The 25,868-nt window shown below is 40.1% G+C and overlaps 1 protein-coding gene across 1 annotated transcript in view; it reads right to left on the bottom strand.

Annotated features, from left to right (window-relative positions):
* The window catches only part of ABI3BP (ABI family member 3 binding protein), a 134,910-nt gene extending 110,850 nt beyond the window's left edge, over window positions 1-24,060 (bottom strand). Inside the window, exons 1-5 of the mRNA XM_063127713.1 lie at window positions 23,997-24,060; window positions 22,046-22,225; window positions 8,979-9,047; window positions 7,572-7,704; window positions 2,415-2,596 (exon numbers count right to left, since the gene is read on the bottom strand). Coding sequence (XP_062983783.1) covers window positions 2,415-2,596; window positions 7,572-7,704; window positions 8,979-9,047; window positions 22,046-22,225; window positions 23,997-24,060 — 628 coding nt within the window. The remainder of the gene's footprint in view (window positions 1-2,414; window positions 2,597-7,571; window positions 7,705-8,978; window positions 9,048-22,045; window positions 22,226-23,996) is intronic.
* Between the last annotated feature and the right edge of the window lie 1,808 nt (window positions 24,061-25,868).

The following is a 25,868-nucleotide window of genomic DNA, read 5'->3' as shown; positions in this document are numbered from 1 at the left end:
AGTACTTCAGTTTTGCCTCTAATACCATTACCTCAAGTGAGCAGTCTGGCTTTATTTCCTGGAGTATGGACTGGTTTGATCTTCTTGCAGTCCAAGGCACTCTCAGAATTTTCCTCCAACACCACAGTTCAAAAGCATCTATATCCCAATAAAGAGACCTTTGCCTTTCATTGTTTTAAGTTGACTACTAGTGGTATTTAGAATTTACAAACCATATATCACATTTTAGCATCGAAGGCAAAAAGGTCTGATCATATAACTATGATCATGTACTTATGTACCTGTAAGTCCTAACTTCAAGATGGGTATTCTTAGAGGTACCCCCAAAACTATGGAACTTTTGTCTCTTGCAGACCCCACACTCCAAATCTCTAACCACAGGTATAGGGCAAAAACTGGGCTTTGGAATCAAATGCTTCCTCTACCAAAGCCTCGCTTCTCATGCACAAATTCTCCCCAAACTTCTCTTGAAAGCACTAACTGTGGTTAATGGTTATGGCTGCACCATTGTTTACCATGATTATCTATGGCTTGAAACCATTGTTGAAATCAGGCTTGTAAGCTCTGGTTAAGGGGAAAATGGATTAGGAGGAATTTGCCCACAAGTGGGGAAAGTCTGGCGGAGGCAACATGCAATCCCATAGACTCTGTGGGGAGTGCTATGTCTGCACTAGGCTTTTGATGAGACTTGGAAAAAGTTAATGCCTGGGCATCTCTTGGCTGGCTTTTCTGGCTGGGTCTAAGTCCACAGATCTGTTTTTAGTTTAGCACATGTTAAGTAAATTGCTATCCAATTGCAACATCCCCAAAGCTTGGGATCAACATTTAAAATATAAAGTAGGCTACAATCCATAATTCTACATGCATTGGGACTTCCTATTTTCTCTTATGACAGGGAAACATTCCACACAGGCATGAACATTTTCCATTCCATGCGCCAAGCATTTTATTTCTCAAAAATGAGAGTTAAAAAAAACACAAAACCTTGTATGCCATAAATAAAATGAAGTAATAATCATAGCTCAGATTTATGAAGTGACTATTGAAGTAAATATGCCCCTTCAGGCCCTTACTTATTCAGGTGAATGTGTGGAAACAGGGATTCTCCAATTATATAGTATGGGCAGTAACAGCACTGCAGAGGCTATAGGTATAGTACTGGTTAGAGAGCCTTTTGATATGAGGAGTGCTGTACAAATTGATGGATGAGATAGTATTATTAAGTATAAAAATGTAAGCAAAAAAAATTAATGCAAGGAAACCACTGATTAGAGCCTTCCCCTTAGCCACCACAGGAACAGGAAGCGATAGTAGGGCAACAACAGGAAAAATAAAACAAGCAGGTCCTGTACACAGGAAACTTTTAATTAAGGTACAGGAGCCCCATCAAGCTTCAATAGTGCCATGTTCATACTAGACAGGTTGGCGCTGCATTTTATTGCACAAAACAACACCAACAGCACACACCAGAAATCAAGTCTGCATGGGGGAGGGGAGAACATTGCACTGGAAACAATACACTGCAGTGATCTGACTACAAAGGGTGTTTTCTAAAGAAAAAAGCTAGCATGGAATCAGCCAGTGAGTTTGCTGAAGTCCTCAGAGGGTAGATTAACAACAGTATAGAAAAAAGTCGGTTGACAAGAGACTGTAGAGCAGGCCATATGTCTTTTGAGGTGTGCTGTGATATTAAATTTGTGGAAAACAACTTTTAAAAATATGCTCTAAGTGTTACTGGTTCCCAACATGTGCTACAGTCAAGGGCAGGTACTGAAATTCATAAATTGGATGACTGCATAATGTGCCAGTATAATGGCCTTTCTCCTTCAGTAACTTAGGGCCAGGCTAGATGTGGCCAGTGTAGGCTGGTGGCTCCAATGTCAGCGGGGTGGTAATGCCAGTCCAAGTTTCAGTCAGAGCTCTCAAGGAGCTATCCAGAACTCTAAAGAAGCTATCCACTGATGTCAGAGTCGCCATTGGATGTGGTAGGGCAGCTGTGCATTTATCTCCCTTGTTCTCATATAAAGCAGCTGTCAGGGATCCATTCTTTACATGAAACCCTTCCACTTCCCTGCCTTACCTCATGTTTCTCTGCCGCTTCAAGCATTCCTGCCCACCACTACACCCCACCCCCATCCCAGGTCAGCTCCAATATCGGATGTGAGCCAGGCAGGCTGAAAATTTGCTTAAAGCAATGGTGCTATATCCTGCTTGGTGTAGATTAGTGCTATATCCTGCTTTCATAGTGCTACATCCTGCTTGGTGTAGATTAGGCATATGTAAAGAATAGACGACACCCCCCACCTCTTATAAGCAAAAAAGGAAGACACATTCATAAAATAGCATGCCTGCCCCATCACATCTAGCTTGGCCCTTTAACCAGTAAAAGTTATAAATGGCTACAAATTACTTACTAGACACAGCCATCTTGTGATTGAAATTCTTGCTCCAGATCCCGTTATCTGTATTGTCTTTCACTCCAAATTCGTAAACTGTGTTAGGTTTCAGGTTGTCCACCACGGTTTCTGTAGTTGGGCAAAGCTGAAGAACCCACTTCTTATCCTTTTCCTTTTCTCTGTAGCGAACTGTATAAAATCTAGTCAATAAAAAGCAAATGTATACTTTTGACCAAAGAAAAATAATGATAATTTAACTACAGAGAACTGTAATGCTTTCCCCCCTTTCATTTAAAGAACAGCATAGTAAGTAATGTTGTACTTCTTGGCTTCAAGCAAAAAGCAAACTGAAATTTATTACAGGAATCCTGAGGATTCTCTGTGCAAATATTTGATTCTCTGTTACTTTCCGACTCCCTTGAGGTCCTGGAAATGGACTTTCCTGAGTAGGTAAAATGATCAGTTGCTTACTGCCACTATGCTAAACTCTACTAGAATATTAACTTATTAATTGGCATGACTAAGCAATATATCACAGACTTAGCTTTTAAGGACCTTTCAAAATTTGAATTTCAAAGGCTACTTAAAAAACAAAACACATTTATCATCTTCTGGATTAGTTTTAAGGTGATAACATTAAGTACTCAATTGCCAAAATTGTAGACTCTTCATAAATGTAACACCATCTATAAAAGGCATATATATATATATATATATATATATATATATATATATATATATATATACACAAACAATATCAATAGGCATTTTAGCATGAAAACAATTTGCTTGAGGGTAATTTTCTTCCCATTTTTTCCCAAATTGATTCTAGCTTTATAGTAGGGATTGTGTAAATAATAGCTGCAGAAGAAAAATATAGCAATCTCGGATAAAATGATAGGAAATGCAACTAGAGAGGCAAGTGTGGACATAACCATATAGTAGACAATGCATTTATCAACTTCTCAAATAAATTCTGTGCATCTTTTCCCCATATCAACAACAAGCTTTGAAAAGCCTGACGTATGTTAAAAGTTTTGTAAAAAAGCATTCAGGCTTTACGACGTGATATTCAGCAGCATTTACAGAAACCATTATATTGATTTGATGCTGGTGTCCTTTGGTTTCCAAATATGCAAGATATTGAGAGAGATGTATGGAATATTAGAGATTTATAGAGCAATCTGTTCAGGGAGGGAATTGTAGAAAATGTTGGTCAGTCAATGAAGTGAAATTTTGGCAGCAAAACCAATGAAGTGAAAAATTTAGGGTGAAATCCCAGTGTTGCACAAGCAGGAGGCAGCTTATGCAACAGATATGCCTTTTCCCTTCCTCCCCTGGAACCCATCTATACTCCTCCAGAAAAGCTCCTCCATAGGGTGAGGGGATAATGAACCTTATGTGCTGTGCCTTATGAGGCTGCACTGGGAGTGGGAATTGTCCCAAATTGGTGGGAGGAATCTTGCAGCACTCACACAAGGTTCTCAAGTTTAGTGGTCCCCTCCCCACTGCAGTCCTGTAACATACATCCCATAATATTTGGTAGATCCCACCAACTAGTCCCTCTAGAGGGACTTGGGAGGATACAGGGGCTGCACATGGGAGAAGAGCTGGGAAAGATTCATTGTGTGAGCCAGTCTTCCACTTATACAACATTGAATTTCAATTTCTTCACATTCATAGCATCTAGATACGCAGACGAATAACTGCACAGAAAATATGAAAGGCAAAGTAAAGAGCTCTGTGGTTCTCCTTGGTCAGAAAATGAAAGCACCAATCTGGGATCTTAGAAGAAAAGGAAGAGAGTGAGAATAACTGTGTGGTTAATAAGCCACCCTGCAGAAAATGCACTGCATTCGGACAAGCCCATTGTTCATCAACCACACTTAACTATTGAATGTGGATTAGTGTGTTGTATGAACCCAATCTTAGAGCATCATCAGATGAGTGTTTTATTGCATACTCACTATTGCCCAATTACAGATGTTAGTGTGTCCTTCAGACAACGTCGTCCACTTCTCACGCGCCTTCCGCTTGTTTTTCCATTACAAAATAGACCCCTTTTATCACGTCTTTTTTTTTAAAAAAGGAATGTGCCACCATTTCCTGCTGTGTGCAGGAAAAGCAGCATGATATAAATGGGCCATGAATGGGCCACGTGGTCATTGCTGCTCCCTCTTTCTCTCCCCATGTAAAGAGACCGTTGCTATTCTGGAACAGCAGCTGGAGGCCATATCGACGGTAGCGAAACATGAAAATCCACCCGTCTGATGATGCTATTAGCTACCATACTACACTGGCTCTCATAAATTCTTTTCTCAGGAAGATATTGTTTAAAGCTCATTTTTATGCTTGATGCAAATATATTTCAATTCATTATCCTCTTTAGAATTTCCTACCTTAAAATTATGACCTAGTTTTCTAATCCGCTTATCTTTCTGTAGAACAAATGTAATCAACACAAATTAAATAACAGATACTCATTTTGGTTGTTATCATATAATTTTAGTAACTGATTGGCCTCCAGGTATAAAAAAGTGAAGACAACTTAAATGTCTTTACGAATTATGCCAATTCCTCCATTTAATTCAGCTGTACTTCCTGATTTATACTGAGATAAAAATCAAGCCCCACAGCATTATGACAACTATATGAAGTATAGGCTGAAATAGCAATATATATACATGAGCATATGAACAGCTGCCTAACAAGGAGCATAGGCAAACATCACATGATAAATTCAATTAAGAATTATATAAAACAGTATCTTGGGAAGGAGGCTTAAAATACAGAACTGTTACATTAATGATTTCCAAATTTTGGCAATGTCTGATATTCTCCCTTATGTCAATGAAATAAAATTTAAAAATAGCATATTTGGCACAGCAGATCAGTTTATTTTTTTAAAAAAAAAGAAGCTTGCCAAGTATTCAAATTTTTTCTGCTGAGCACTTTTGTTTGCGCAGCTATTACTCTTTATTAGAATTACTTTCTCCCATTCCTCAACTGCTAGCCCTCATTTTCTCACACTAACTTACTTGGCAGCAGTGATCAATGGGGATTTGAGCATCTGTTATGTTATCATCTCAGAGATAATATTGTGACATCTTTGCCAAAAATCATGTGGGTCACTGTCATGATACAGGCCTCACACACCAGGCCTTGTCGCACACAAACCCTCCTCAAGCCAAGCGCCACCACTTGAACAACCTGAGGGTAGGGTAAAACACAACCTTTCCCTCATATGAGAGGGTAAAGGCTAGAATCTGAAAAGGTTTTACAGTGTATGTAATAAGCTGAAGGTTATATATAAGGTGTTTACGATAGTAACTATAGAGCAGGTGATAAAGCCAAGCAGACACGTGGTTTGAGGTAACAACAACAACAAAAAAGTTTATTTTTGTTTAACAGATCTTAGTTACTTCAAGTTAACCTGCTTAATCTACTAGTTTTAATAACAGTAATCTTAAATCTCTTAAAATCTTATCTCCTTTCACTCTCCACACCACTGACAATGCTAATTGACACTCCCAACTCCCAACCAACTAACTCCCAAGCTTTAGACTCCCCCATTTATACTCCTCCCCCCTTTCACAGCATCATCAGCCACATCCACTCAGTCCAACATTCTGCACTCACTAGACATACAAATCAGACATACCTAAGGGAACAGAACTGTGGGATAATGCCACAGTCACCGAAGCAATAGTATGGGCAAATTAGATTGAGGACCATGACAGCAAAAAAGAAGGAAAATAGTTCAGAGGCGCAGAGCAATAGCAGAAACAGGTGAAATCAAAAGTTTGTTTGTTTGTTTGTTTATTTATTTATTTATTACATTTCTATACTGCCCAATAGCCGGAGCTCTCTGGGCGGTTCACAAAAATTAAAAACATTCAAAGTATAAAACAACAGTATAAAACCTGTTATAAAATACAATATAATACAAAATACAATTTATAAAATACAATATAAAAACTCAACCAGATAAAAACAGCAGCAATGCAAGATTACAAATATAAAACACTAAGTTAAAATTTATTTATAGACTGTTAAAATGCTGAGAGAATAAAAAGGTCTTCACCTGGCGTCTAAAAGCAAGCATATAATGTAGGTTCCAAGCAAACCTCCTTAGGGAGCTCATTCTACAGCTGGGATGCCGCAGCAGAGAAGGCCCTCCTCCTGGTAGCCACCTGCCTCACTTCCTTTGGCAGGGGCTCGCGGAGAAGGACCCCTGAGGATGACCTTAGGGTCCGGGCAGGTATATATGGGAGGAGGTGTTTCTTCAGATAGCCTGGCCCCAAGCCATTTAGGGCTTTAAATATTAATACCAGCACTTTGAATCAGGCCCGGACCTGGACTGGCAGCCAATGAAGCTGGAAAAGGACTGGCGTAATGTGGTCTCATCAGCCAGTCCCTGTTAGTAAACGTGCTGCCCTGTTTTGTACCAGTTGAAGTTTCCGGACCATTTTCAAAGGCAGACCCACTTATAACGCATTGCAGTAATCCAAACGAGAGGTTATCAGAGCATGGATAACTATAGCTAGGCTATCTCTGTCCAGATAAGGGCGCAGTTGGTATATCAGCCTAAGCTGATAAAAGGTGCTCTTTGCCACTGAGTTCACCTGTGCCTCAAGTGACAGTTCTGGATCCAAGAGCACCCCCAAACTATGGACCCGATCCTTTAGGGGGAGTGCAACCCCATCCAGGACAGGGCAAACATCACCTCGCCGGACAGATGAACCACCCGCTAACAGTACCTCCGTCTTGTCTGGATTGAGTCTCAGTTTGTTAGCCCTCATCCAGTCCATTACCGTGCCCAGGCACTGGTTCAGAACAGCCACTGCCTCACCTGGGTTTGATGAAAAGGAAAGGTAGAGCTGGGTATCATCCGCATATTGATGACACCTCAGTCCACATCTCCGGATAACCTCCCCCAGCGGCTTCATGTATATGTTAAACAGCATAGGGTTGTGTGTGGCTTAAACAGTTCTGTGTGTGATGGGACTTTCTCTGTCTCCCCTTCCCTTTGCAGCCCCCTTCGCCTCCACAAGTGCATGTCTCCTTCCATGAATGCACGTTCCTTCCATTCATAAAGCAAAAACTTAGGCTCAAGGCCAAAGAGTAAAACATTATCCCATAATCCTCACAAGATAAAAGCCTTTACTGAATTACCTGCCATTTGCACAGTTATTCATTGTTGTCCAGTCATGCTTTGGGTTGACTAAGATACCCCACGACAAGAAGGCAGAAGTTGGAGTTAAAGTGCCTATTACCAGTTGAAGGGGCTTTGGTTTGTTCGTTTTACCTGCATAATAAAGGCATGGAAAATTCAATTTATACAACTGTATATATTAGAAGATTCAGCTCAAGAGCATGCTCAACGTATGATCCACAAAAGCGCAACGGACTTCTTGTTTTTCTTCCTTGCCTGAAATTGCATAAACGGGGGTGTTGTGAAGCACCTAGCAAAACACAATCCATGGCTGGTGGGCTGCAGTCATCTTAGTGGGTCACCTACTATGTAGACCAAGAGTAAAACTGAGTCTGACTTGAAGGATTACATCTATTGTATTTCAAGGCAATAGAGACCAAGGACAAATATTCATGGTGTGTAATTACATTTGCAACAGTGCTGGGCAAAGAGTCTCAAATGGCATCAAAACAGTTACATTGTTCCTTTCAACTTCTATAACCCATGTATTTATTTCTATAGCACCTAAACTTTCAGGGGCACAATCCAACACAGCAAGGCTACAGGCACCCCATATCCCAATATAATTGAAATATCCCAACCCTGTCCTTCCTCTCATCTTGATTCAAATTACTAATGCGCTGATCAACTTACACAGACCTTCAATTCCTCTTAAAGCCACTTGCACTGCCAGCATGAAGCCATAGGTTAGTACAGGGAGGCAAATGAGGCTTCATTTAGCTCGGTGGGAATCTTCAGTAAGTCAGCACTGCAGCCACAGTGGACTAGTTCATTCCCCCAGGTAATTTACAAAACAGAAAAATAAGTTCCTGCTTATTTTCTTTTATTTATTTATTTATTGCATTTCTATACCGCCCATATTGTACACTTTGGCTCACAATCAGAAAATAAAGAGTTCCTTCATAAGAAGATGCAAGATACTGTTGAGCTTCAGTTAACTGACTATTATCTTTTCCTCCAAAGGGCATAATACTTTACTGCCCAACCCCCTTAAAAATGTGTAAATAGGTCGGGCAAGTTACCAAACCTTAAAATGTGTGCTGTATCTTAAAGTTGAATAGGGCTCTTTCTACACCTAAGGATTATCCCATATCCCAGGCAAAGGGAGGGATCGTCCCTTCTGGGATCCCCTGTGTGTTATTTGGACACACAGGGAGATCCCGGGATGATCCTGGGGAAAGGCAGGTGTAGAAACGGCCTGGGTCTATCTTAATGTTCAAGGGAGTTTATGACATACAGAAAGAATTAGTTGAATTATTATTGCACTTTGTTTAGCTGCTGCCCAAATGCAGGCTCTGTCATCTCAACTGAGAAATGTTTGTGTCTCCCAACTGTTTATGGAAAAATGTTTTGCACTGTTACATTACCTGAGCAGGGTTTCTTGTAATTTGCAGCAGGTGCTGGCCTCACAGCAATCAAGTATCTTGGCTCTGCATCTGGAAAATATTAGGATGACCCATTTGTAAAACTTGATAAGTAAAAACACACACGTTTACAATCGAGAGTGCATGCCACATCTTATTATGGTCTATGGTATGGCTACTTTGGATTATTTAAATACACTTTCAAAATATATCAAGACCATACCAACATATTGTTGTTGTTTTTTTTATCTAAGGTGCCTTGTGCCAGAGGAAAGGCATTTCTACTTGTGTAAAGCTCTCCAACCCTGAGTTCTGGCAGTCCTATTCCAATATTTCATTGAAAACCTGAAGGTGTCTTTACTGACATGTTTACAGAGAGTCGGTGTGATGTAGTGCTTAGAGTGTTGGACTGGACTGGGGAGACTTGGGTTCCAGTCCCTACTTGGCCATGAAGCTCACTGGGTGACTTTGGGCCAGTCACTGACTCTCAGCTTTATGTATTTCACAGGGTTGTTGTGAAGAAATGGAGAGGAGGAGTATCAAATAAGCCACCTTTGCCTCCATGGACAAAAACTTTATGGTTATGAATGTGATCTCAGAATGGTAAACAAACATCTGATGCACAGACCAGTTCTGAAACCTACATCCTGCAAGGGTAGCATTATAATGTGGGAACTGATCCATTGTCTCAATTAACCTTTAATTTTCTAATTTTGTTATCAAGAAAACTAGAATTGTTATAATGGTATCCCACTATTTGACATTTAATAGAATTTTATAGGAATGCTTGGCTGTTATAGAAAAGAGGCCTGGGATGTTCTGTTCATTATGGGCCCTTAATGAACCTTTACCAGAAAAGCTCCCTTGGAACTTTAGCTCTACATACGCACACACACACACACACACACACACACACACACACACCCTTGGATCTTGATCTGATCTGCCATGGGTCTTCTTATGTTCTCGTATGGACCACTCAATTCTTGTGCAGGGAGTTCCAATGGGTGAGGAATGCTGAACTGTTCATAGAATTATAGAATAGCAGAGTTGGAAGGGGCCTACAAGGCCATCAAGTCCAACACACTGCTCAATGCAGGAATCCACCCTAAAGCCCAGTGCCATCTTCCTGGCTGCATTCACCATGCAGATTGGCACCCACCTGCCCATCATTGACAGTGCAGGAAAAGCTGGTCACCTAATATGGTGGCTGAGTAGGAATCCCTGCCCTTGGTCCAAATTGGTCCAGTTGCTTACTCTATGCTGTGATGAGATCCAGTAGTAGACACTAGAGATGTAAAATTTCCAGAAATTTTGAAACCATGGGGAAAAAAACATTTTCCCCCATTTTTTTTGGGGGGGGACGGAAATTTTCGGGAAAATTGAAATAATGCAATCGTAGCACTTTTTACAGATTGAAAGTCACTTTGTTACTTTAGGAACATAAAATGTACTTATGTCCAAGTTGGTTCGGCATAAAATTATTACATTTGGTATATTAAAAGTAGTGTATTCAAACAATTATTACAAATTTAATTTACTTTTTTTTGGTAACAAATGGAGCTACAAGCTCCTGAACTGTTAGGAACATCTGAACTTGGTTCTGCCAGTTTATGAGGAGCAGGCAAAAAACAATTTTAAAAAACAACAACTGAAGAAACCACCAACATTAGTAACAAAGAAAATTATTTATGTCTCTGCTAGTCCTCCAGTGTCAAGACATAAAGCCCCCATTCCCATAAAAACAACTGAGAAAAATGGGGGGGGGGAACCAAGATTCAATGAATATACATGAAATTTAATCAGATTCATTTTCTGACCTATAGCTATCAGTATTAGTTTCAGTCTCTGCTTCCATGGACATGCCCCCTAGAGGCAGAAATTCATCTTCCTCTTGCATTTGAGAGTTGTAGTCTCAGTTTGCAACCTAGGACTTGCTTGTCCTTGGTGCACAGACATTGTAATAGTCTTGATACTGTACAGTTTTTAGAAATCATTTGGAGAAGTAAATATCTGAACACCTTGTCTTAAACATTTTATTCATCATGCTAAAATAAAACATCCTGTAATCTGTTTTTTCTTCATTTTTTAAATTTTGAGGCAAACACATTGATACAAAAACATCATACATTTCTGATTATCTCTTAATACCATAAGAAAACTGATCCTATATTAGACTGCTCCAAGTCTATAATCAGGGAAGGATGAAAAAAAGCTAAATTTACAACCTTTAAAAAATAGTGTGTAATTTAGCTGCTGTGGAAGCACCATTTCAATATAGATTAAGCAGTGAATCAGCTAGCTAATCATTCTTTAACAAGTTGCAAATATTTTGGAGTGGACCACATGTTAGTGTGTGTGTGTATGTGTCACAATTCTGTTACAAGAGTAGTCATTTGCATAAACAGAGGATGCTAATATAAACCTGAGTACAAATGTTTTGATCGGAATAAATCACTGGCTGGGAGTACTGACAGAGAACCAGCTTACATGTTCTTCAGAAATCTTGTTTGTAGTTGGAAACAATGAAATAAAGTAAACCAAAGCCATACAGGCTGATATTTTTACTTACAAGCTAACAAATTCTTAGTACATTTGATATGATTTGGAAGAAACATGCTTATGTGGTAAGAGGCCACAAGTTCATGGAAATGTTTCTAGTGAAAACCAGCTAACTTCATCCAAGTGTTGATCATAATAAACTGATTAAAACAGTGCTTAGGAAAGAAAAAGATTTTGTTGTTGAAAAGAGGAGGTACGTGTGTATGTGTGTGTGTGTGTGTGTATTTATGTTTAATGCATTTCTTCCGTTAAGAAGAGTTAGAGGGCATGATTACACCAGCCCTATATCCCGGGGTAGTCCCTGGAATGTCCCTGTCTGTCCAAATGACACACAGGGGATCCCGGGGGCAATCTGGAATGACCAAGGGCTTCCTTGGGATATAGGGAACTGCACAAAATCTGAGTTTTCCACAGAGCTCGGGCTGTGTGGTCACTGCTCCCAGGTCCTCCCCACATATAGCAGGTACCGTAAAATGGGCATGGAGCTGCATGGGGGCAGTCCATGCCCATTGAGGGTGGGGAGCAGGTTTGTGCGGGTTTTTAAACTTTTTGTGGGGGAGCACAGTTATGCTCCTTCTTCCTCTTTCTAAAAAAAAAAAGGTGGCTGTGATGTCATTCTAGGACATTGCGTAGCCATCTAGATGCTGGGGGAGGATTGTGGAAGCCGGTAAGTCCATGATCCTCCCCCATCCCTCTCTCCACACTCTATGGAGTAGACATGCCCAGAGTTTCAGTCTTTCCATCCTTTTCAAATATTTAGACAGTTTGGGACCCATTATACACTTTACGCTCATTCACATCATCTGGGGCAATGGCATGATGAAAGAGTTTGAATACCTGATCCCATTAATAAACCCATTATAGCTGTGCAAATTTGGGTTCATCAAACCTCTCAACGGATGAACATTTTAACAAACTGTTATTGCATACAAAGAAATACATGAATCTGACTAGTGGATTTCAAAACTGTATGGATGGAGTATAGGTTTAAACATTGGTTAATATTTTAGGACTAAATAGTATGGCTTACAAACAGGTACCCATGAAAAATCATGGTACATGGAACAGTGCCTTAGCTCAGATCACCCTACTATGATTCTGGTAGGCCAAAGCCTAAAGCGCAGTTCTCCTCTCTTTCACAGCTATCACACAACTATCTGTTGTTAGGGTGGGGATGGTTTGGAAACACCTCGGAGAGCTCCTTTGGAGTTCTGAGTGGTTCTGACTGAAACCTATAGCAGATTCATCACCTCACTGAAATAGGAGCCGCTAGCCTCCAGATGACCTGGGCTTGATGTAGATCTGGCTCTGCTTCCTAGAGGCTAAGCACATCAGTTGGCACTCTCCTCCCTCCACCAGTAATGATGAGTGTTAAATCTTCTTCTTCTTCTTCTTCTTCTTCTTCTTCTTCTTCTTCTTCTTCTTCTTCTTCTTCTTCTTCTTCTTCTTCTTCTTCTTCTCTCTTTAATGACTTGCATATTGTATACCATTTCTTGCCCTATTTGTACCTTAATGTGTCCTGATCTCTGTGTAGCTTTTTAGATCTTTTGGTTTTGCTGCCTGATACGTTTTAGCCTCTACTGGTTTATAAATGGATTCCTTGTGCGGCTTTTAATGTTGATCTTCTGTGTCTGTATTTTATTGGATTTTTATATGTATTTCATAGAACCATAGAATAGCAGGGTTGGAAGGGGCCTACCAGGCCATCGAGTCCAACCCCCTGTTCAATGCAGGAATCCACCCTTATGTAAGTTGCCCTGAGAACTCTTTGTAATTGGATGGCTAACAAATCAAATCAAATAAATAATAGTAACAATAATAATAAATATTAGGGGAGAAGTTTCCCAGGGAATCTTCTTGCTTGTCCTTTGGTCAGTCTAATACGTGATCAGCACTATGTTAGTCCTACCTATGTAAGTTGCTTGTAGGAGATGGACTTATAGATATACTTGCATGCAGGAACATGCACACAATTCACTGTTTCACACAAAGATGTGAATCATTCAGTTCTTTCCCTCGCTTTTTTGGGTGTGCTTTGGTACATAAAAACCACAAGAAATTTATCTATATAGCAAGCCATTAACACCTGGGACTCACAGACATGGTTCAAATTGTGCTCAGATCAGATCAGTAAGGGATTGTAAGAATGGTAACAATGAATTCATCAAACAGCATTTTGTCAACTTTTGCAGAGTAAAACTTCCTTGTTTGCAGTGTTTGGTTTCACTGAACAACATTGGAAGAAACACTTGAGTTTTGTCCAAAGCTGACATTAATCATAATCTTTCCCATCAGTATACCATGTGGAAAGTCGCTGTACTCCAGCAATGTTGAGACTTGGCAGGAAACAGCATATGACTTATTTCACCATGTTCTCAAATGTATTACTTTCTCTTCCATGAGATTCCTGCACACTTGCAGGCTCATTTTCGAGATGTGATGAGCAGTACTGAAGAAACAGGTGAGTCATTAACAAGGACATACATATTTCACCATCAGGGCCTTCCCCAGAAACGGAGTCACAGGTAGGGTGGTCACAGATTGCCAAAAAACAGGAAATGTATCATCCAAACAGAGGATAAAACAGCACACCAATCTGCATAAAATGTGCATATGCTAATTTATATAGATGCAAATTTAGAAATTATTATAATTTAAAGGGAAATACTGTAAATCTCATCAGAATGTGAAAGATTATGACCAAGTGACCTCAGTCTGCTGTCCAGGTGCAGTTGATGGGCAGTTTCAAGGCCCAGCTCTTCCTCCTGATGGTTCTTTATCTTTAGGCCAGACTGGGCAGCCCTTTAAACAGAGGATGCCTTCAAAACAGAGGACACTCCTCTGGAAGCCTTCAAATAGAGGGCTGCTCTCTGATCCCAATAGGAGGTGGCATGGGAAAGACTGAACTCTGTAGTGTTGTTGCTCTCTGACAGACTCCTTGAGTTGCTGAGTTCACAGGCAGTGTGCCACAAATATGAGGGCCAACAGACCTGGACCTGTGACCAGCTGCACTGCTTCACTACACTGCTGTTGGTCCTTTTCATCTTGCACCACCACTATAAGTGATTCAAATGGTCCTACTGGGGTTGGAGGAGGGTTGGAACCAGAGTGGCAGTGCTGTGCAGAAACCAGAAAACTGGGCAGGGGTGGTGGGTTGAGGGTTGGGCCCGGGCCAGCTCCTGAATGGAGGGGCCAGGCCAGGGCCAGTTTCATCATGCCAATCTTTCAGTTCACATTGCATTTTGATTTAATTACTGCCCCACTTGGTTGACTACCTGTTATGAGGGTAAGAAAACTCACAACATGCTGATGTCATATTTGTATTGCTAGATGTTACCAGGGGAGACAGGAGGAGGTATGGAGTTCCTGCTTTCAGTGTTAGCCATGCCTGTGCCATAACATCAGCATGCACTTCAGTTGTCAATTTCTTGAAACTACAATTATCATTTAATTAACAAAAGAACGTAGGAACGCTTCATTTTATGAAGAAATAAGTGCATACCACTAAGTAGAGGAGAACTCCTTTTGATTCTTCTCAATAATTTCAAAGACTCTGTGCAGAAAATACACACATCCCATCACTTGATATATTTTCATTACTGGCCCTAAATCTAATGCATCTGGCTGAGCATCTGATACTCTGAGCCAATTTAAATAAATCATAATTTGTCAATGACTATATTGATCCTCCCTTTTGTATGAAGTTCAGAAATGCAAATACTGGTTTTGAAGAAAGCTGTCATTCTGACTGCTAAATACTGACCATATTTGAATAGTGGGTGGAAGATGTCAACCTATAAATGAACTCTGGGTGAGTGGGAGGTCAACATGCCACAATTTAACTCTTTGTGAGTGGAGAAGGAAGCATGGAATAAAGACACAGACACCAGAGGTTGGGATAAACTAGGGCCTCTTTATTTAAACAAAGGAACTTCACCCCTCCCTGGATCTGCATGTGAAAGTGCAGGAATCAATTAGATCCTTTCATCAGGCACCTAGCCTGCCATTATGGGCGAGCCACTCTCCAAAGCCAGAAGCTGCATCACCCCCGCCTGGTGCTGCACAGCTCCGAATAGGTGAGGCAGGAAGGTCCCCAAAGGCAAATTGTATCCTGACACGAGAGCTGCACAGCCCCCGAGGAGCAGGTCCTCCAGATATGCCAATCACCCAAACGTGCCGGAGTGCTCACCATCCCTATTGTAATATTGTGCAAATTCCCACACCCGTCTATCCAATCCAATCTACCTATTTACTCACCCTCCACTACTCGTAATTCCAGTATGGAGTAAGCAAAAAAAAAAAAAAAAAAAAAAGTACACAACTATGAATTAATGGCAGGTAAAATTCCTACTCAGCCCCCCTCCAAAGGGAGCGACTGGCCAATGCCATACTAGTTAAAGGGAGGGAGGGTGGAAGCCAAGAAGTGAAAAGAGTCCAAGCTTTGGCAGGGCAGTCCTTTATATGCTCTGTCCTGCTCATGCCCCATGCTACCCATGTGCCATTACACGTGCAGCATCTTTCTCCCCCCTTCCCCCTGCAAAAGCTGCCACCGCCCAAGTCGTTCCGGCTGGATGGGAAGCGGGCTAGGCTGCAGCCCTATACCCACTTGCCTAGGAATTGGCTCCATTGAATTCCGTGGGACTTACATCTGAGTAGACATGTATAGAATTGCCCTATTAATTCATCTTATTGAATTTTGCTTATGAATGATTAACCAGTTGTGAAGTTTTCAAATGTCATTTTCTCCCCCACCACCGCCAACACACTTAATAGCGCTTTATACCCCTCAGTATCTTGTTTCTAGCCATCCAGAACATTATGAACTCTTAGTTATTCAGTAACTCTGGCATTACATAGATAGATTTTATACCACAAGGAGACAGGTGATTTGTTTAATATCTTCTGGATCCTCACCCATGTGGTTTTGGATGTTTACAAATCCTATGTTGCTATGATGAAGTGTGGCAAATCCACCATCATCACAGATTTTGCTATTAACACTACATGAAGCCTTTAAAAAATGCCTTAAAAATTGGAAGTGGTCACTTATTTTTCCAAATAGTGTCAATTTGCCATTACGGTTTGGACTATTTCTATCTGATTCAATCACATTTGAAAGGTCAGCACAGCTCTTTCCTTTTGGCATCAGTTTCAATCATGCTGCTGTCCAAAATATAAACACAAGAGGAAACTTTGGAAAACTCGCTTTGAGCTCCACTAACTTCCTCCCTTAGGATGATAATACTTTCTAATTTTTATGCAATGACAATTTGCACATGTTTCTTTTAATTTTTGTCATCATATATTTATTTCACTCACCAGGGTAGAACTATTTCTATTACAGGAGATCCTGCTGAACTTATAAATTGTATTCTGCTTTCTTTATGAAGATTGTGAGTTCTAAACTTTGGCTGTTTCCCTCCTTTTAAAAAAAATGATTGTTTTTTTAAAATCTCTTTTGTCGTTTTAGGATTTTGCAGATCCATCTGCCGAGAGTTTAGCTTGATTTTATGAGTCTGGTTAGTTTTGTGCTAGAGGACAACATTTAATTGGGAGCCAAGTATCCCAATCCCAGAGTTATGAACTGAAATTCTTTTTAAAAGTAGGAAAACTGTTTCCCTCACAGGTTTGATATAAAACATGGTTAAGAGATGTGCAACGCAATGGTAAGCGTCTATTCAGTAAATGTGTGAAGCATTGCAGCCTTAGAAGCCCACCACATGAGTACATTTAAAGTTGCCCAAAATAGCTAGAGGCTATTTGAAAGCTCCGAACCAGCTGTTCCTCCATCTATGAACATTTGTCAGATACAGACTTGTGGGCAACTATTCAAGCCAGTAACATCCTTGTGGCTGGTCTGATGTATGCCAACAGCTGATTTTAGGATTAGTAAACTGTCATGTGTTTTCCTTATCTAAAGGAACATCAACCATAGTGTCTCACCTACAGTAATCTGCCTTAAGCAGACATGTTGACATATATGAGGAAAGAATTTTAAAGAAACAGCTGGACTGTAGGACATAAGCATTTGTGGAACATTAAAAAAAAATTGTGTAAAAATAAATAGTCTTATGGGGCATTTTAAGTAACGTTTTATCTATTTAACCTCAAGGTTTCTCCTCCTTCCAAAAGCCAAAGTCAGCTAGAGAGCAGGGGGAAACAAAGTTTGTACCTGCCTTCCACGTTTTCTTTAGATATAGCTAATGGCTGGGGGTGGCAGCATGTGAAAAGCAGTCTCAGAGATGGCCTGCAACCTGGGTGAGCATTCCCAGGAAGGATCGGGCATAGAGAAGGGGGAATTGTCAGAGGGAGATCAGCCTACCTCCACCACAGAGATAGCACTATTAACTTAAATGAATCTATTATCTTCAAATGCAGGAAAATAAGCAGTTTAGCCACGAACCCAATAGCCTTTAGCAAATGCAGTAACCTGTACATGGTAAATTCCTTAGTAATGTGTGGAAAACTTTTTGCACATTGGATTACAGCTATTTAAAATGTTTAATGTCTTAAAACATAATTACAGGCAATGTAGTGCATCCATACTGTATATACCAGTATGGGTTTTGAGTCTTGGTGAAGCATGGCCACACAAACTCTAAAATGGAAGCATACAAAAATGTTTTGAAAAGGTCAGCAGGTGCTGCTTTGTTGTGTCTAGATAGATTAGGGAGTACAGATCACTTAATTCCAAACTAGTTGTGTAATTTTTTAATCTCTTGTTTCGAACCTTCATTGTTGTTGCTCGGATTCGTTTAACCACAGCAGTTTTAAGGAAATGTGAGCACTTTGCTAAACTTCTGACGTACTTCTGCTTCATTTTTGTTTTGAAACCAGGTGTCTAAAATGTTGTAATTCCTAGTAGAGAAGACAGTTTGACATATCATGCTAAAGCCAATTTAATATATTATTCATTAAACAAAAAACCTACGGTTTACAAAACAACATTAAGGCTCTACAGTTTTCAACAAAGGACTAAAAGGCAGGGAAATTGGGAGCTAAGGCTCACAAGCCTTAACTCCACATCCTTCCTAAGGAGGCAAAAAGTGGAGGTGGAATTCTCATTCTCCCAAAGCAGATAAACCATGAGGACAGGATGGAGAATAGGATATGCAGAGGTGACTGTGGGGTTGTGGAAAACTGATGACGAACAACTTAGGGCCACCTACTTCTCTTTTTTTGTTTGTTTAGAGCAGCCCTTCCCCAAACCGGTGCCCTCCAAAGGTGCAGGAGCAGTTGTATTATTATTATTATTATTATTATTATTATTATTATTATTATTATTATTATTATTAATTTATATAGCACCATCAATGTACATGGTGCTGTACAGAGTAAAACAGTAAATAGCAAGACTCTGCTGCATAGGCTTACAATCTAATAAAATCATAGTAAAACAATAAGGAGGGGAAGAGAATGCAAACAGGCACAGGGTAGGGTAGTGAATGGAGGGCAGCACAAGGAGCCCAGTGGACACACCTGGGAGCCTGGATGGGGACCAGAGCATCTGCTGTGTTGCCAATCCCTCTACTAGGGTATCATGTGGCAGAACTAGATGATCACAAGGAGCCTCACATGTCCTAGTCGGCTTTTCTAGTTAAGCACCATGCAAATTGTTCTTGGGTATAGTCAGGGGTTGGTCTGGATAAGGGCTGTTAAAAGTATAAGTTTTGCTGTAAAAGCTGTTTTGTGCCACAAGCAAATTCCAATTCAGGGCAGGATCTACACTACTGCTTTATAACAGTTTATAATGATTTTGACAATTTCATATACCATTTTCAAAGTGTTATATCCTGCTTGGTGAAGATCTGGCCCTGGTGTTGGGCTTAAGCCTTCAGTCAGACAAGGGAAGAGAAGTAAGTGAGCCCCTTTGCAACATAGTGATTATTAGAGCAATCAGATTTCCTTGAGCCCATTTACTGTCCATGTAACTAATTTACATGATAATCAACATTGTACTTTATAATTAATCACACACAAGTGTGACATTGTACTGATCAAATGGCCCTTTCCCATCTAAGCCTTGTTTTTCTGACAGAGGGTGTGGTCAGTTTTGCTCAGCTGTACCTGTTTCCATGGACACAAACCAGCATATCCAAAAGGACGCTAGCCAGAAACAGACTTGGAAGCCATGTGTTAAGTAAAATAAACACTAGTAACACATTTTGGCCCAGCCTACTGCCGTTTCAGTATCTTCACTAAGTTAGTATATTACTTTACAATCCTGTTTCCTTATTGTTGACTCATAATCCTGTTTCCTTATTGTTGACTTCTATCTATGAATTTATGTTCTGCTTTTTCTAAGTATTATCTTGATACATGTCCTTGTTCTCCCTTGGATTATTCCACATTATGACATCATTTGCTAATCACAATAATCTTATGTTTGTTTACATATGGGGTTTGGATTGTCTTCCCAAAATCTTCCCCCAGCAAAATGAATACATGTATATTTAGCAGAGATTATCTTCAGGTAGGTGAAACATCCTATGTAAACCATTGTAATAAATGAAGAGGCAGTTCCACGTCCATCTGTTTCACATTCCTTTAGAAATGAACCTCTGTCAATTTTATCTTCTTTGGGTTGATCCAGGGCCTATCTTTTGTGGAAGAAAGGCTTCCATTCATGGAAGGTGCCTCCTCCTGCTTTTCAGGGATCTCACCTTCCCCCACATGATAGCTCATCCCATACAGCAGGATTCCCTGGCCCTATGTGTACCATTTTCAGGGGGGCTGGAGGGAAGACAGGGCAGGGAACTCTCCTTCTACCAACCAAAATCCTGATCCAATATATCTTTTGCTAAAGACATGAACTCTTTGTTGCACTTCAGATAAAAGTAAATAGAATGGAAAGGCAAGTAGATAAAATCCCAAAGTTAGTGATGAGATAGACCAAATGTAAAACATTCAATATTGGCAACTCAGTGACAGATTTTGCCCTCTGCGCATATATTGGCTTTTGATCACCTTTGCCTGAATTTCGGCAACAATGACCAGATACTATGCAATGACACTTCTGACGACGTTAATTTCTTCAGCAAATTAGGTTGTATCTCCTTTTTTGATTGTGTTAGAATAGAATACACAGAAGCAGAGCAACTACATTGTGACTACAGAAACATCCACAATGGCCTGGTGTGCACGTAATGACTATTATTATTATTATTATTATTACCCAGACTACGGGTTGTCATTGAATACTGTGTCATTTATTTATTTATTTATTTATTTATTGTATTTTTATACCGCCCAATAGCCGAAGCCCTCTGGGTGGTTCACAAAAATTAAAAGCATGAAAAGCATAAAAACAACTAACATAAAAACAAACCTTGTTGAATCATGGATTGTCGTTACATGCAAAACCTGCACTATGGTTTAACTATGGGATGTTGACCATGAACAACACAGGAAAAGAGATCCCATGGGTTTGTTGTTGGATTGTGAACTCTGCGTTGTTTGTGATTAACAACCCATGGTTTCTTTCTACCTGAAATTAATCTTGAAATTATAGATCTGTGAACAGTAAAAGAAGTTTAGACTCACTTCTAATGATTAAGTCTATACCTGATAGTTCTATTTACAAATGTACAAATATTTATTTATTTATTACATTTATATACCGCCCCACAGCTGAAGCTCCCTGGGCGGTTTACAACAGTTAAAAATGGTAAACATTAAAAAAAGTATACAAAATTTAAAAAACCATCATAAACATAAAAACAACAGTATAAAAACAAGAGTATCCATTTAAAAACAACAATTCTGGGGTCCATTAAAAACAAACTTAATGTTGTTAAATACTGTTAAAATGCCTGAGAGAAGAGAAAAGTCTTGACTTGGCGCCGAAAAGATAACAATGTTGGTGCCAGGCAAGCCTCATCGGGAAGATCATTCCACAGTCGGGGGGCCACAACCAAGAAGGCCCTCTCCCTTGTTGCCATCCTCCGAGCTTCCCTTGGAGTAGGCACTCGAAGGAGGACCTTAGATATTGAGCGCAGTGTACGGGTAGGTTCAGGTCAGGAGAGGCGTTCCATCAGGTATTGCGGTCCCAAGCCATGTAGGGCTTTATAGGTTAAAACCAGCACCTTGAATTGGGCTTGGAACCGTATAGGCAGCCAATGCAAGCGGGCCAGAATCGGTGTTATATGCTCAAACCTCCCTGTTCCAGCTATCAATCTGGCCGCTGCATTTTGCACAAGCTGCAGCTTCCGGACTGTCTTCAAAGGCTTATCCATTGGATAACATGGCATCCTTATATATTAAAGCGCTGTTTGGATGGCTTGTTCAACATTTTGATTGCATTAGTTTCAAATTAGGCTCATTCGTTTACATATTCAGTGACTTTGGAAAACATTAGTAATTAGGAACATGCAAACAAAGAAACAAAAAAGAAATGATTCAGAATATACAGAAGTATCTGCCACCGTTGAAATTTCATGAAAACAAGTAAATATGTTTTCAAATCCCACAACCATCTCTCCAAAATACAGTTCTACAAATTGCCTTACCAACTTCAGTTATGTACGATTTTCCATCTGATGGCAGAGAAATATACTGGTTAGAGAAGGAGCTGCTGCCGTACCCCAAGATGAAGCCTTCCAGTTTGGTGCTTGGACTCGGTCGAATATATCTCATGCACACTGCATCACCAGTTGCATTGATCTGAACTCTCAGGCTTTGTCTCTTAACTGTGAAGTGCAGGGGTGGGTGGGTGGAGGGGAGAGAACAGGGGAAAAATATAAGATGTAAAATACAGAAGAGTATCAACCAGCCTCAAAAACTATATTCTCACTACTGCAACACAGGCTTCGAAGCATCAAACTTTGATTGAGAAATCTGGTCATTGTTAAGCTATTCAGATTATTTATCATTCTGACACATTACTGTATCCAGAGCCAGTGTTGTCATACTCAGTAACATTACCCCATCTTGCTTAGTCCTTACATAAACATTCATTCTAATTAAACTATACTGCCACATAAACCACAGACTATTGGAGTCTGCTTGCTATTACCAAATGGCAGGTAATAAATTATTCTTCTGGACAATACTCTTGTCATGAAACAGGTATACTTCAATCCATCTCATAATGGCACAATCCTGTACATGTCTTTTCTGAAGTGAGTCCAGTTGAGTTCAGGAAAGTAGACAATGGACTGCAGCCTGACTGTCACTGTGTTGTCTAAAAGTAGGAAAGAAAAATACTGAGAAAACTTAGGCTCTGAAGTAAAACCACATGCACTCACGAGTTCAGCACTTATCTTCGTAATGCATAACATGAGCATTATCAATAAATAATTTCATTTTAAAAAAGGGAATTTCAGCAGGTGTCATTTGTATGCATGGAGCACCTGGTAGGGCTCCTGCAGATTTAATTGTTGTGATGAAAAGGGGATTTTACCAGGTGCTGCATGCATACAAATGACACCTGGCTTGAGAAGTCCTTCCTAAGAATCAGGCATTGTGGCCTGGAGTTGTCCCTGAGGTCACCCATGGTGAAGGGGGAAACTGCACAAAAGCTATGAAACCACCAAGTGATCAATGAGAGGGGTCAAGGAAAGAGGGCATGGCCATCTGGGGAACCCTGAAGGGCCAGACGGGACCCTAGAAGAGTGAATATTGTGTCCAGGCCTGAGATTCTCCATTCCTGTAATAGTGGAGAGCATGTGCACACTTGTGACCTATTTGGCCTTACATGATCACTCAGGTAATATTCACCTTCTCAACCGAAACTTTTGAGTCAGGATGCTGAGGGATGTGCTTTTTTGGCAACAGGAGGCAGGGAAAGACAATGTTAGGTACCTGGTCCTTCTTTGGCTGGGTTTCTCCCTCTACTATCTAATATCAACTGTCCTATGGGAACGAATATGACAAAGAGGGAAGCAGGCAATGACAGCACTAGGCACCTGGTCCAGCTCCAGGTGGCTGTTTTCTCCCCCATCACAAGGCCATCTAACACAAACAAAAACAATAGCTGGTGCCTACTTCCACTCTAGCCTTACTAACCTGACTTACAAGAACAAACCAGGATCAAACCTTGATTTCAAACTTTGTTCTCAAACCATAGTTTAAACAAGCCACTTTGTCAGATTTGGACATCATGGATAACTTTGATTAGGTCAAAATAGAAAGCAGAAAGGTTCAATCCCCTTGTGTGGCATAGAAAACAAAAGGAGAGGAGAAAGGGAGTGCATGAGCTTTAGGCTCTTGGAGGCTTGTTCACATATGTCTTACCTGGGCAACAAGCTACATATATCATGATACAAACTGGAGTAACCTGCTATAATATTAACTTGCAAAAAAGGCACAAAAATATTTCTAGATAGGCAGCAGCAACTGTAGATGTTATGAACAGCCCACTTTTAAGAGGTGACTATTTTATAATACTTGCTGTAGGAGATAGCTACTACTTTGTGTAGCAATGGGTTTTATTGGCTCCTGTACAGTATCCAGGCATACACACATAGTCATTAGAAAGTTTTCTAACGAAACCATATAAGGCATTTGGTTCCAATTCAGGCATGTCACCAAATATTGGGTCTTAAATTATGTCAGACTGCTTTCTTTCCACAAACCTTTATATTAGAACTTTACAACTGTGTCAAACTGAAAAACTACTTGACCCAGAGAATAATAATTAATTCATATTAGATGGTTAAAAAATGATCCCAGTTACAGAAATCTATAAATCTAGTACAAACCTAACTCATTACTTCACTGAACTAAATGTAAATGAAGTTGTGCTATACTTAAGCAGACCTTAATCTGTTCTTTCCCATTTTTAAATGAGAAATAGTCTTATTTTACAATAACAAAGAAAATAAATGAACAATGAAAGGAGACCAGGCTCTTCAAGGTGCAATCAAGGGGATGTTAATCAATAATCTAACTGCTGTACTCAATGGGAAGCAGTAAAAGACAGAAAAGTGCCAAGCAGGAAACTCTTAATTAAAGACACAGCCATCCTGGAAAGCCTCAACTGTGCTTTGCCTCTGGACAGATTGGCACTGCAGTTGTGTTTATATTTATTGAAATGATCACAAACTGGTCTGCAATGAGACAGAACAACTCAGAAAACAGTGATGAAATGGGCTGGCAACAACACTGCCTAGATTCTCTGGGAAAATAATAATAAACAAAGATGCCAATGTCAGACTATTGTGTTAGTATGAAAGCAACCTAATAGTCAACTACGTTGCTTTCTACTTCACTATATATAAACAGTGTTTCACAAAATAGGTAAAACTTATATAAGTCCCTCACCTTTTCTTTTTAATTATTAACTGGCCATTCTAGATTTCAGATGTAAAATTGAAAGCCAATATTGGCTAGTAACAAGTGCCAGATGACTTAATGCTAGGTGTTTGTGGCATATATACTAATATTACCTCATTAAGCACACCACTAGAATCATAGAATAGTAGAGTTGGAGGGGGCCTAAAGGCCATCGAGTCCAACCCCCTGCTCAATGCAGGAATCCACCCTAAAGCATACCTGACAGATGGTTGTCCAGCTGCCTCTTGAATGCCTCCAGTGTGGGAGAGCCCACAACCTCCCTAGGTAACTGGTTCCATTGCTGTACTGCTCTAACAGTCAGAAAGTTTTCCTGATGCCAGCCAGAATCTGACTTCCTGTAACTTTAGCCTGTTATTCCGTGTCCTGCATTCTGGGATTATCGAGAAGAGATCCTGGCCCTCCTCTGTGTGACAACCTTTTAAGTATTTGAAGAGTGCTACTTTGCTCCTATAGAAGATGCCCCAATTAGCTAAGAATAAGTGGATTCAGGTGCATTGCCTTTGCACCAGAATGTGAAATCAAGTGGAGAAAAATATTATGGCCAAAACACAGAGCTACAGAAACATGAAAAGTTCAGTTCATGTCTTATTGAGGTCAGTGGCAAAAAAATCCCACTCATTTTTCTGGAGCTGGTCTGCATTCATTGAGAAGAAATTACTGGAGAATTTTGTCTTTCCTATTTCTAAAACCAGCTGTGAGTAGTTAGCTAGCAAAGAAAGGGTGATCAACAAAAAGGACATCTGGACTGTTTATATATCATTAACAGTCCATTTGTACAATTCCCATGATAGCTGCTGAAATTAGCATACTAAAGTTCATGCTGTAGTTAAGACTTGGGGGCTTTCCACTCTTTGTATTTCTCCTGTTTTGCTTTCTCTCTTGTACCGCTGGGGATGAAGGAAATTAACACCGTATGTCAAGCCAGTTAGCAATACAATCTATATAAGTGATTGAATTTTGTAAAGCATTTGGTTCAACTCAAGAGTTTGGTCTTGTGTTTGTTGGTTTGTAATGCAATATCTCCCTTAAAGACTG

Source organism: Elgaria multicarinata, chromosome 5 (assembly GCF_023053635.1).
Source record: "Elgaria multicarinata webbii isolate HBS135686 ecotype San Diego chromosome 5, rElgMul1.1.pri, whole genome shotgun sequence".
NCBI lineage: Eukaryota > Metazoa > Chordata > Lepidosauria > Squamata > Anguidae > Elgaria > Elgaria multicarinata.
The sequence above is the reverse complement of the archived record's forward strand: the minus strand, read 5'-3'. Positions and strand labels throughout refer to the sequence as shown.